A 13817-nucleotide genomic window follows, 5' to 3' on the forward strand; every position below is an offset into this window, starting at 1 on the left:
CCGCGCAAAATAGTTTTTTGCAATGTTGCACATTTGTAAGACGGAGACCAAAAACCAAAATTGATTTTGTCGAAAACTGATTTTGCGTAAAAATTCCCGTTTTTCCTTAATTTTTTTTTTATTTATTGCTGCGCTTTCAAAAACTATTTTTTTACTTTCGACACCCAAAGTACCAACTATATTCACTTTCCTATCAGAAAAGATACTGTTGAAGAAAATCTAAGCATTTTTTACATGTTTACACAAAAAAACCTCCCATATTACCTATTATATAAATTGTATTACGGATTGTATATTATATATTCTTGTTTGTTCTCATAAAAAAAAAACCCAAAAACAAATAACCATAAATACTTAAAATTTTCACTAAAATGTTAAAACGAACATTTTCCTTACATGGTAAAATTTAACTATTTTGAATCTTTTTGAGTTAATTAATAGCCATGCGAATTTATTAAAATATTGTAAATTATTTTACAGTTAGTAGTTCATAAAAGTTTCATAATTTTATTTTAATAACTAACATTGGAAATTTTAATAGAAGATTCCCCATAAATTGTTCTAAAAAAATTAACGGTATGTTACACTATTTACTGCCATAAGATATTTTCAATTTTCATTTTAATTTTTTTTTAATTATTAAATTAGATTATTTATGTAAGGATTATTTATAGGAAGACACAATGTCTCCGCTTAGAATCATTTTTTGTATGCAATGATTTATTATTGAATTCTAATAATTCATTTAAACAACATCCATTAAAATTACATGCTCGACAACTTATGTACAACAGAGGTATAGTGGTACCTACTTGTCCACCTTCTTTTTATTACTAAATTAAGTTGAACGAAATTAGATATTTAAATAAATAATAATAGCGATCTCAGTTATTTTGTTGTAATTTCAAAATATTACTATATTAATATATAGGATGACTGACAGCCCATTTCCACTCAGAATCATTTTTCATAAACAATGATATAATATAATAAAATTCAAATTTAACACCATCTATTTAAATGACCCACTTGTAATCTATCCTGTACAGCAGAGGGGTAAATGCTTTTTTTTTTAATTAATCTTTTTAACCACTTTGAATGACCAAGTGAAACTATGTATCAAGTCGCAACTTTAATACTTTACTTTGAAGTGGGATTCATTAACCACAGTCCGCAATACTAATTGACTAGTTTCTTCAATAACATCGCCTATATGTATTATGTAGATATCAGAGTAAAAATTATCTATTGTTTAATATATGCTCGTTGATTGTTGTTTATCAAGAATATTTTTTATATATATATATATATATAGAAATAGAAATAGATAGTATTATTCATAATAATAACAAACCACTAAGACACATTCTCGGTGTATTAATATCACAGACTACTGACTAATAGTATATTATAAGTTTTTGATTAATATGCAGTATACACCTTGACCTAAGTTACATTGTACCATTATTAGTGATTTCTTAATAAATTCTTATCATCTAAATTCCAAACTAATTTTCAGTTTTCAAGTTATGATATTATAGAATTATGTCATATTTAATACTATTTACTACCTGTTAAATACATAAACGCTATAATCACTCATGAATTTAAAATATTAGTTGTCAGTGGCATTTAAAACCTAAATTAAAGTGGCTCATTCATGGATGATTTGGGCATGCAACTGCCAAATTAATAAGTATAATGCCTAAATGAATAGTGAATACCCTTCACTCTCCGTGGCTCTACTAATAGTTTTCTTAAAAATAATAATAAAAAAAAAACAATATTAATAAAATCTAAATAGTATAATAGTAAATGGTATATTAATATTGCCTAAATTTAACAAGAAAATCGAACAACTAAATTTGGCTATCAAGTACGAAACTTTATTATTTATCTTTATAACTATACAACATGTTATTATTTTATTTTTAATAAAAACAAGTAAGATATATCTTTCCTCGATGCTTCCACGTTTATGATTTTCATCATGTTTAACTTTTAGTGATGATTAATCCAACTGACAATTTCCTTGTGGTTTTCATTACATCAAGCTTCAAAGTTTGGTATTCTCAATTTCAACAGATTTATCATCGATTTTCTGAGATAGTTTGCTATCTTTGTACATCCAGCTATTTCGGAAGTCAAACAAAATATTAATATGAACTCTTTAACTATATTGATAATAAATGTTATTCATTATACATGTATAACAATTATGTATTTTTCTTTACCAAATACATTTTTTCTTCTTCTTTTTTTTTTGGTGAGGGGAGTGGAGATATAATTTTGTAGAAATATAGCTTACAACTTATACTTATAGATTAGTTATCATCTAAATTAGAGGATTGGCCTGTCAAGTATTATTTTACCCACACAGCTTTGGGAAATGATAATATTTTGTGAATATTTTGGAGTGCTTGAATAATGAATATTTGACTAATAAATATTGTATAAATATTTTATTCTCATAAAATAATAAAATATTGCACAAAAATGTTGACTTAATATTTTTATAATATTTCCATGAAAATGTTTTTAAAAAAAAATATGATCAAAATTTTTTGTTAATGGTTTTTAGTAAATATTTTTCAAAAGTGATCTTCTTGGCCAAAAAATATAAATAAAATATTTCCTTATTATTTACGTAACTTTTTCAAATATTTTGACAACTATATTGTTTTCCTGAAAATATTTATACCATAGTTGAGAAATATTAAAATGCTGTGTGGGTAAATAAACGTATTTTACTCACTTTATAACAATGTATTAGCTTATACATACGGAAATATTATAAGTTATAATATACCGAAATTTGGAATTAGAAAGTCTAAGTTGACAATTTAACTATGTGATTTAGCCATATTAACCGCTTACATTTATGACGATTACTTACAAGTATATCATAGTCGCCGGTATGGCTAAAGTTGATCCTATTAAACTGTACGCTCCGGGTAACGTATCCACTGTATTTTTGTAGATCACAGTATATAGCGGGCCGAACACGGCCGGGACAAGCGAATCGACGATGCTGTAAATGGCCATAACTTGTCCTATAAATTATAATATATTAAATTATAATTAAAAATAGTATATTGTAAATTTTAAAATGTATAGAAAAAAAAACCGGCCAAGTCCGAGTCGGACTCGCGCACGAAGGGTTCCGTACCATCATCAGCTATAAACATGTTGGCAACACTGCTTATATTATATATTCTAGGATTTTTAGTATTTGTTGTTATAGCGGCAACAGAAATAGATAATCTGTGAAAATTTCAATTTTCTAACTTTCATGGTTCATGAGATACAGACTGGTGACAGACGGACGGTCAGCAGAGCCTTAGTAATAGGGTCCCGTTTTACCGTACGGAACCCTAAAAATGATCAAAACACTAGCACAAAATTTCTTACCTAATTCATCGGGTTTGACTATTTTTGCCATAATTGATCTCGATGTTATGAAAATTGTGCCTCCCATAATGTCTACCAACGGTCCTGAAATCAAAATTCCTTTTACATTAAGCACATTTTTTTATACCACATTACCATTATGACACTATACTAGTAAATGTTATTTAGTCATTTAAATTCCGTTTGGTTCTCATCGGAACAGCAGATGAGCGTCGTATTATTTGAAAGCAATAATACATCATCTCTTCGTAAAACGATTATAAGTAAAGATAATTTAATTAAATTTCTCATTGTATGTATAATAGTACTTACTATAATATACTGTATACATATCAGTATGCATAGGTATCAGAATAGTTGCCATTTATCATTGAATTTAAATTTAAATCGAATTAACATGTTTTCATAAATATAAGGTACACACCTAAATAGTATACCCAATCTTCCGTCGCTAAAGCGTAACATATTCCGGCAACAATTTTTCCTGCACATGCCACCACTCCAATTAAGCTATCTTCGATTTTAAGCACACGGCTAAATAAGCTGATGCAAATTGCTGAACCTAAAATATAATGCAATTTCTGTTTTTATAAAGTCTATTTATGCATTCAAATATTTAATATTATGTGATAATTAAGACAGGTAAATAACACAGTATATTATTTTTAATAATAGTTGCTTTTAATAGACTCGCATAGATTAAATCAAGTATTAATTAAAATAATGTAAAATACTGTTTTTCACAGTACCTACCTACATTATAATTATTTAATACTTAAATACATATTTTTTAATAATATATTTTAAATATTTATTTCATACGCATTCGAAAAATGAGTGGCTTGTGACAATAAATTAAATCACTCAAAAGTCTAAATTAAAAAAAAAATATTTTTGTATTTTGTCAAGATTTGAACTGTGACTAAGGATTTTTAATTTTTTTCAAATGTCATTGTAACAATATAGTAGGAGCCTTGTATTAAATTTTCGAACTTTTTTTACCCAAAAATTTTTACCCAAATAAAGTTTTACTGACATTCATTGAAAAACTGATGTTCCTAAACAGTTCAAAACAAATCAAAATATTTTAAAAATTTTATCGTGTATAGAAAATGCAAATATATAAACAACCAGTGAAAATGTCATGTATCTAAGGTCATTTGTTTTAAAGCTACACCAAAAACAAAAATCGATTTTATGGAAAACCGATTTTGCTTAAAATTCCTGTTTTTTTTAAATTTTTATGTTGTTTTTCCCGGCGCTTTTGAAAACTATTGGGAATTTTAAAATTTGACTTCCCGAATGCACCAACAATATTCACTTTCCCATCGAACAAGATACAGAAGTTGAAAATCGAAGCATTATTTCGACTACTTATCGTGTACACACACAAAAATTAAAAAAAACACACGTCGTTGTAAAATCAATGCATTTATCGTTTCACTCAGAATCTAATACCTATATTGTATAATATTAATATTGAAAACTTAACTTAATGCTTACCATATGGAATTGTCTACTTACCGACCTAATACAAAAAATCTGGGTTTTTAAATTACCTACTACACAAGTGATCATAGAGAAAGTAGAAAACACACTAAAATCAACTTCGTTCCATTTGAATCGGGCACGTGTATTCAAATACGATACGGAAAGATCACCTAAAATATTTTTGCAATTTTAATCTCATTATAATAATAAATATTAAGTTCATTATTAGCACGTACTAATAAGATAGGTATTCAGGTATCCATATTAAGTATTTACAACATCATTCAATGCAGTGTTTAAGTCACTCATCGTAAGATTATAGAATATATATAAATATTAAAATATGTAAAAAAATAATTTACTAACCGTTTAAAGGTCCCATGATTAAAAACGCAATACACATTAACATGATTATTTTGAGTTTTCGATTTTGTGGTCCGTCCTTGAACGTGACTTTAAATGCTTCTTGAATGTGTTTTGCGTTAAAAAATCCATTAAACAGACCATTATTTCGTGTCTGTGGTATTGAATTTTCCGGTTTATTTGGTGACACTTCTTTTATAAATACTAGACCATACAGAAGACCTATTAAACATAGGACCGAAGATACACCGTACACACCATAGAAACCCAGCTTCTGAAATGTAATACCAGACAACGCTGTACCGATGGCCATGCCTACTGAGGATAGTATGTTGACTATACCGATTCGTAGAGTTTTCTTCTCCTCCTGAAAACGTATTATATTATATACATATCAGAAATTATATCATTATTATTGGCTGACACTAGAAGTGTTGGGAATTATCTAGATAAGGTTTTTTGAAATAAATTACCTTTTAAAGTATCTAGATAAGATTTTTTGAAATAAATTATCTTTTGGAGTATCTAGATAATTATGTTACGATTTATCTAATATTTATCTTAGATAAAAAATGGGCTTATCTAGATAAATATTATAGTGCCCGTACAAAATTATAAAACCAATGTTACTAAAATTTTAATATAATATAAATTATTTATAAAACTAGAAGAATATAGGTACTTCTTGTTATTAATGCCAACGACGGTATTACGATAATAAGAGAACCTGCATGCGAGCTTGCACCATACATCGTTCTCTACTAGCCATAATGAGCATATTATTAAAATTAATTAGGTATAGGTTTATTTCCCGATCCATTTTAAAAATAAATTAAAATTGACTTCGTAGAACTATATTTCAAAGGCTCAATCCGTTATTATAAATATTATGTCATTATATTGATCAATATGATATAAATCTAACATTACATAACTACTAAAAAACAATAAAAATAAGTGTAAAAAAAAATGATATTTATCTAAATAAATGTATTGTTATATTTATTTTTATTTAGATAAATTACATTTATGTATCTTTATTTTTATCTAGATAATTTTTTAGTTATCTATTCTCAACACTGAACACTAGGAACAAAAAAACTGTTTTCAGAAATATCATGATTTGTACTTTGCCTTTTAATATAATATGATTATTCCATAACATGGCAAAGAGGAGGGGGATGAACCACAGTTATATTAATTTTTAAGTTATGTGTTCGTCAATGCGATCAATATAATTATATGCCAGTGTCGCAACAATTGGGTGTGTATGGTACTATGGTGTGCAAAACGAATAACAACTGAAAATACTTGTAACTTTCACCAAAAATGTATGTTAGTTTTGTCTATACACTATGCAATTACATGGTATGATTTAAAAAATATACTTCCTCTAATAATTGAACTATTTATAGAAATTTATTTGAAATTTTGAAATTGTTTAGTTTTTTCTATAATTATCAATAAAAATATTTCGCTATGTCAAACAACTGAAAAATATAATAAAAGGTTCATGGTGAGTTATTTTAATTTTAGTTTAAAAGTATTAAGTATACCTGTACTTACACAGGCATGACTTTTTATAAGGTAGAGTTTAAAATTAAATTTTTACAAAAATTCATCAGTCACAAATATTTTTAAAATATTTGTATCCAAAAATTTATAAAATCCTCTATTTTTTTAGCAAATGATTGAAAATGTAAAACAATATTTCTTATAGGTAGTTAATATTGTAACCAAAAACAGTAAAGAATGTATTAACACGGTTATTTTTTATAGATCATAAGTTCAAGTTTGAATGAAGTTACATATTTAAACGAAGAATTAAGATGTTGGTATTATTTCGTTGTAATTCAAAAACATTATTCGTGGGGACTTATAAAATTTAAAATTGTATTAGGTATATTATGCAATAAAATTTAAAAAATATTTAGCTTGATTTTAATCTATTATGTATTTGTACCAAGAACTTATTCTGCAGGAGCCAGGAGCTAGTATTGACTCAAAAATGTAACAATAATATAAAATGTTATAAAATATATAGACTATTATGAAAATTAAATATTAATTAATACAATAATGTTTCCGGCAAAAATTAAAATGACCTTTTGTAATACTAATATTAAAATGATTTATTTTAATAGCAATAACATGGTATAACTAGGTACCAATTTTGCCAGGAAAACGTCGTATACCTATTGCTTCGGTTATTTTAATTTCATACTTGTAGAGTAGGTATCATTGGAGGATCCAGAGGGGAGAGCGTAGTTTTCCTTTGTTTTACGCTGTGTTTAGCCAATTTTGGTACTTTTTGTACTTTGCCCCCCATCCCCTCCCTTCCAAAAAAAAAGCTCTGGACCCGCCACTACTAGGTATAGTGTTGATATTGACTGATTGGGATGGTAAATGAAAAGTAATAACTAAAAAAGACAGAAAAATCAACTTACTTATTACATTTTAAAAATAACAATAATAATATTAAGTTAAGGCATTGATCTTTGAGTAACAAGTTTACAATAAAATAACTTTTAAAAATTAGTTAGTAAGTAACTATTTCGTATAGTAGGTACCTAATTATTTTCATTGATTATATAATTATATTTTTTTGCACGATTTATTGCATAATAATATTATATGGCATATTGTTAAACTTTTTAGTGCATAAATTCTATACTGTTTAAACAGGAGAGGTGGTAAACTTACACCGGTGACGTCGGAGACGTAGCTGAACATCGCGTTGAACAGAACCATCCGGCCACCGGCCAGTGACGTGGGCAACGCCTCGACAACGCCGACCACTTCCATGCGGAGCTCGTCGAACCAGTAGACGCAGGCCACAAGGCCAATGACGCGGGCCAGTTCGCTAGCAACGGGTATGAGCATGCACGGCACTCGCTTTCGGCGTCGGTCGCTCCAGGACCCGACGAACACGGCCAGCGCACACGGCACGGTGCTCTGGACGATCAGCTGCCACGAGAGCATGTTGGCCACCAGCTGCTGGGTGGCCACCTCATACCGGTGCAGCGGCTCGCTGGCGTTTGTCTTGGATTTGGCCAGCAGCGCGGCGCACGTGTCGTCGTCAAGCTGGAGGTTTACCGAGCACGCCTTCTGCAGGCTCAGGTTCTGCGTGGCCAGCAGCAAGAGCGTCCGGGACACGATGTAACAGCACAACAGAGGTTCCACGTGGATTGCGCTTAGCGCTCGCTTGGTTCGCGACCAGCCGGTCTCCTGTATGTCTAGCGGTGTGTCACCTTTCCGGTCACATGACTCCTTGGGCATGTCTGCGCGCGCTGCTGCAGGTTGTTCACCGTTCGTTTTCCTATGTCGGTCGTCTGCTGTCACGGCTCCCACGTTTGACCACCCTGAAAACCTGTACGAAATACGCGATCAAACGATATAGATAGGTTGACGAGTGACGACGGAATTGTAGCAATACAACCCATACCGGTATGGTATACAGTGCGTATGGAACGTCCCTCTACTAGTTACAATCATTCAATATTATGCAAATGGCTATCATATATACGTTTTATTCATAATATGGTGGTAAAGTGTATCGGCGGAAAAAGAAAATTCATGGTTTTGGGCGGAAATAGACTCACACCTGCAATTTACTATTTGGCGGAAAAGGAAAAGGTATACTGTTGATGGAAACCGGTAAACGCGCATTCACATCTATACGACGTGTGTCGTGTCGTGCAAGGGCTTGGTTATAATACGGTGACCATTGATAACCAACATGGCTTAAAAGTTTAGCCGTAGTCAATTATTGATATAGTCGGTTGCAATTTGGTTATTATATGATATATCAAAAAAGTAATATCCAATCACAATACGATTAGATCGACACGACACACGACGCTACTGTGATCCGGCTTAACCGATGACCGGGTAACGATACACGAAGCAAGTGATGAAACGAGACAAGTTCAGCACACGTATAATCGTATCACCGATCACGTAGTATCGCGTATCATATTATTCATATTATCATCTAGCTGCAGGCTGAAGGATAATTTATAATTATAAAATATGTAGTCAATTAATCAAAATAAGCAATTACACCTGTATGTGGGATTCCATGATAGTACAGAACAATTAATGTAAGATGACACCAGTGTCTGGGATATTATGTTATAATAATTTATTATATAATATAAGATATAACCTGGTACTGTAGATGTGTTTCACAGTTAGATTCACTACGGATATCGAATAAATTGACACCAAAAGGTTAATTATTAATAAATATACGGAGTGATTCATTTAATTTACTTAACTGTTTATTTCGAAGAACACTAAAGTTTTTGAAAATATTCCTTTTAAATAATTTTAAGTCATTACTATAAACATCAATTTTGGGGAAAATGTTATGTCTTACCGTTTATCATTATATAAGCCTTTTACTCTTTTGGATGACAATATTCATTTTTAATTTCATGTTCCGAAGCAGAATATTATTCGAAGTCCTTCAATCAATAAAAATAACATTTCAGACAAGTAGTTTATTAGTTTGTAAGTGTTTAAAGTTGTGATGAACGGAGTAATGAGTAGTGGACCAATACCTCTGTAACTTTAAATACTTATAATTCATAAATTACTCATCCAAAATTTAATTTTTTTATTGAAATACTTCAAAAGATATTCAGCTTATGATAAGAAATTAAAAATGCATATCATCATAAAAAAAGGTAAAATACTTAAATGTTAGTATGTAAAAAATATACTTTCAAATTAAAAACGTTAATATTTTTTGAAATAATGAGTGTTTTTAATTGTGTTGACCATATGATTGGTATATAAAATTTCTATAACAGTAAATAAGAATAACTACTACTACTATTTAGTATTTACTTAAATCACATTTCATTTTTGATTTTAAATGATGTTATGTTAGTATGTTACATCATACAATTTTCTATTTAGCTTTATCTTATTTAAAACATTAAATATGAATACCTGACAAATGAAATAACTTTTGTTCTAATTAATATTTTTTTATGAATCACTTATAGATGTATGTGTTACATAACAGTCAATAAGAATAACTATCTACACTAGGTATTTAGTATTTACTTAAATTACATTTCATTTTTGATTTTAAACGATAATACTATGTTACATAGTGTATGTATTTTATTCTTGGCACAATTTTTATTCATTTTAATCTTGATTTAGAACATTAAACACGATTAACTGACAAATAAAATAACTCTTGTTCTAATTAATATTTTAAACAATCTTTTATGAATCATTTATAGACGTTTGTGTTACACGTATGACATAACATATTTTATTTGTATTTTTAAAAAGTACTGACACTAAAAATTCAAAATAGTCACTTTGTATATTGTATTTTAGAAAACTATTGATTGTAAAAACATTTATCACAGTTTTTTGAAATCTCATTTTTTTTATTATGTGTAAAGTTGATCCATTCGTAAAAACATTTAAATTTAAAAAGTTTAAGCTTTTTTAAATATTTTATGATCATGTTTAAATATGTGGGTTGTTAAAATCTAAATAATTTTTTAAAAGTTATTACTTTTTAAATTAATGGACTCATTAATTAATAACTTAAAAATAATGTTACTTTTTTTAAATACTCATTAATAATAAACCAATTTACTTACATAAATATTTTTACAATCAAAAAGTTTTTCAAATACCAGATTTACAAATTTGGTGTGTTGACATTTTTTATTTTTATTTTCTGTATTAAAAATAAAAATGTTTCATCATACGTGTAAAGCATGCACAATTCAATAACATATAATATATAAAAAACAATTTAATTATATTGATTGGAGCAAAAGTTATTTTATTTGTCGGATATTCCTGTTGCACCCTACATACCTACAAATATCTGAATACAATATTAATAGTTTTTTATTAGGACAATTTTTTTCTTCATGAAACAATGTTTAAATAATACAAGATATAATACTCAAAACCACGTGACCTATAATATAACATCATTAAAGTATACTATAGGTACCTATACATGTATTGTATACAAGCTAAAATACCTACAAGAAAAAAGTGGGCAAGGTAACCGCTCTGACATACAGTTGTAGGGGGTTGTAATAATTTATGGATCATGGATTTATTAAATTTAAATTCAATGATATAATATGCCTATTATCTCTTGTTCGAAAAATGATTCTGAGCGGAGACAGTTTCCAAACAATTATTGTAATAATAATACACTATCATTTTAACAAAATGTGTTTGTGTTTTTTGTTGGTTTTTCCCGATTATTAAGAAAACTTCAAGTACCTACCTATATCAAGTAGATCTAATTTCCCACCAGAAACCACCCGCAAAGTTAAAGATTGAATAATTAATTGTTCTACTATTAAAAGTATTCACATACCTACGCAATAACATCTTTGTAAAACTAAAAGAGAGACAGCACCATCGTATATAATATATTTGTTTAATGTTTACCTATTTATTGATTATTATTGATTTTAATAAGCATGAAAATATATGAATTTGATATTAATCAATATAATATGAAACTATTTGTATGTACCTACACTAATTTTAGAAATCAAACATATTTTAAGGCTTTAGGCACAGCCTTTGATAGTAAATAGATAATAAAAATCGAGTCTGTAATTATTAGGTAAATGAAAAAAAAATTTTAAAAAACCGTTCCAAAAACCAAAACCGAAAATTTTCAAAAACCGTTCTTATTGATACGATAAATTTTAAAAACCTTTTTTGAAACCGAAACCAAAACCAAAAAATTTGAAAAACCCCATCTTAGAACCTAAACCAAAACCATAAAATGTAGAAAACCGTTCTCAAAAACCGAAACCTTAACCTCTAAAATTTGGAACGGTTTCGATCCGTGTATGAAAGTCATTAATACCTAAAAATGTTATATTCGGTCCGTATTAGTAAGAGAAAATGTACTCGTAAAAATAGTTACTGCGCCTGACTCAATACCCAGTAAATACTTGTGTTGTGCTAATGCATAATCAGGGGCGGACTGGGGTAAAAAATCGGCCCGGGCGATCATAGGTAAAGGCCCAAAAATTACACAAATATACATTTTTTAATGGCAATAGCTATCATTAATATTAAACAAACCAAGCTACAGTTTTATAGATTGCATAAAGTAGGTACCTATTGATAAAATAATCACGGTCCACTGGCCCAATAAACCTGCGAGGGCCCGCAATCATAACAGCCCAGGGGGCGATCACCCACTTGCCCTTCGGTCCAGTCCGCCCCTGTGCATAATTATTTCTAACTTTTTATATGGGTAGTAATTATTGTTAAATAACATGTAACTAAAATTGCATTTTAAATAGATTTCAAATCTGATAATTCATTATGAAATGGATAATAACAGTATTTATATATTATATTATAGATAGTAACTAAACTGTACAAATATGATCTTACACAATAGAAGTTAATTACAGTGATCATTATATCTATTATGTATTATTAAATCACTGTTTTCATAATATTATCTAGTATATACTTTGTATATTTGGTAGGTATGAGAATAGGTGGTAAAGTATTTTTCACCGTCTTATGTCCAACCCGGGGATTTTGAGATTTACGGTGGAAATTGTTGTTTATAAATATTAAATGGTTGCTATTGGTTATAGGAGAAATAATTATTAGAAATTAGTATTTATTACTTGGTTATCATTGGTTAATCTGGGAGATCAGAAGCATGCATTAATCAAAATTTTCACACATTGCCTATTTAATATGCTGTCGCACATTGTCCACGATCTGACGTAGTCGGATTGCCTACCATTTACTAGGGAGGCTGATTTGCACTCAAAAAGAATTGAACAGTCACAATTTTTTTTTTAAGTTGTTGTTTCTAACGGGAAACGAAGTGCATGGGACCAGCTAGTAATATATAGTTTTATTTTTTATTAAAATAATTGTATTCATAATTTATTCATGTCGCATAATATTAGTAAATAGTATATTACAGTTCTGAGCTATTTTTTTAATTAATATTATAACTATAATTGAATTTATATAGCTAAATTGTATTAATAATATTTTTTTACCTGATTTAATAAACATAATATTATACATGCGAGTATTGGAAAAGTTGAGTTGTAATCATAATTATTGCTTTTACGTTATTTGGTTTTTATTTCAGTTATAATCAAAATAAAATTATCAAGTTAAACGAATACTTGAGAATATGGTAAAATTTAAACTAATACACGTAGGCTATCACGTATCCGAGCATACTAACTACATTTGTGAAACAATAACGAGGAATAGTTGGCCTGTCTCAAACATCACGATTATACATTTTATTTTGTTATCACGGGTTCAATGAGGTCATTTAACTTTGACGAACAGATTAGATACACAAAAAATACTAGTTATTTATAATATTTACAGTTTACCTAATCGCAAACATTTTCGTATGAATAATTAAGATTAAAATTATATTATTTTTTAATTATTAAAGAAATAAAATATAATTTGGAAATTCCAAGCCTGTATTTTTATAATATTTATTAGCGACCATTTTTCCTGATTTAAATTACGTTAGT

General features: G+C 28.6%; 1 protein-coding gene across 2 annotated transcripts; it reads right to left on the bottom strand.

Moving 5' to 3' along the window:
• Positions 1-1864: 1864 nt before the first annotated feature.
• Positions 1865-13530, bottom strand: LOC100164940. Of its 2 annotated transcripts, XM_001944641.4 has the most exons (8): positions 13317-13530; positions 7969-8635; positions 5269-5632; positions 4971-5072; positions 3836-3973; positions 3412-3495; positions 2897-3053; positions 1865-2132 (listed from the first exon to the last, which is right to left on the bottom strand). In XM_001944641.4, exons 2-8 carry the CDS (start codon positions 8542-8544, stop codon positions 2057-2059), a joined length of 1497 nt encoding a protein of 498 aa, XP_001944676.2. In that variant the 5' UTR covers positions 8545-8635; positions 13317-13530; the 3' UTR covers positions 1865-2056. The 2 variants fall into 2 exon arrangements, 1 of the variants encoding a protein (XP_001944676.2); XR_003838910.1 differs by lacking the exons at positions 1865-2132; positions 2897-3053 and having other exon boundaries at positions 3724-3973.
• Between the last annotated feature and the right edge of the window lie 287 nt (positions 13531-13817).

This window comes from Acyrthosiphon pisum, chromosome A1, assembly GCF_005508785.2.
Source record: "Acyrthosiphon pisum isolate AL4f chromosome A1, pea_aphid_22Mar2018_4r6ur, whole genome shotgun sequence".
NCBI lineage: Eukaryota > Metazoa > Arthropoda > Insecta > Hemiptera > Aphididae > Acyrthosiphon > Acyrthosiphon pisum.

Coding starts and splice junctions, on each gene's coding strand:
- LOC100164940 (XM_001944641.4), bottom strand. CDS start 8,544: ATGCCCAAGGAGTCATGTGACCGGAAAGGTGACACACCGCTAGACATA. Junction 5,073..5,268: donor AATCATGGGACCTTTAAACG/GTTAGTAAATTA, acceptor AAAATATTTTAG/GTGATCTTTCCGTATCGTAT. Junction 3,974..4,970: donor TATGATCACTTGTGTAGTAG/GTAATTTAAAAA, acceptor ATTATATTTTAG/GTTCAGCAATTTGCATCAGC.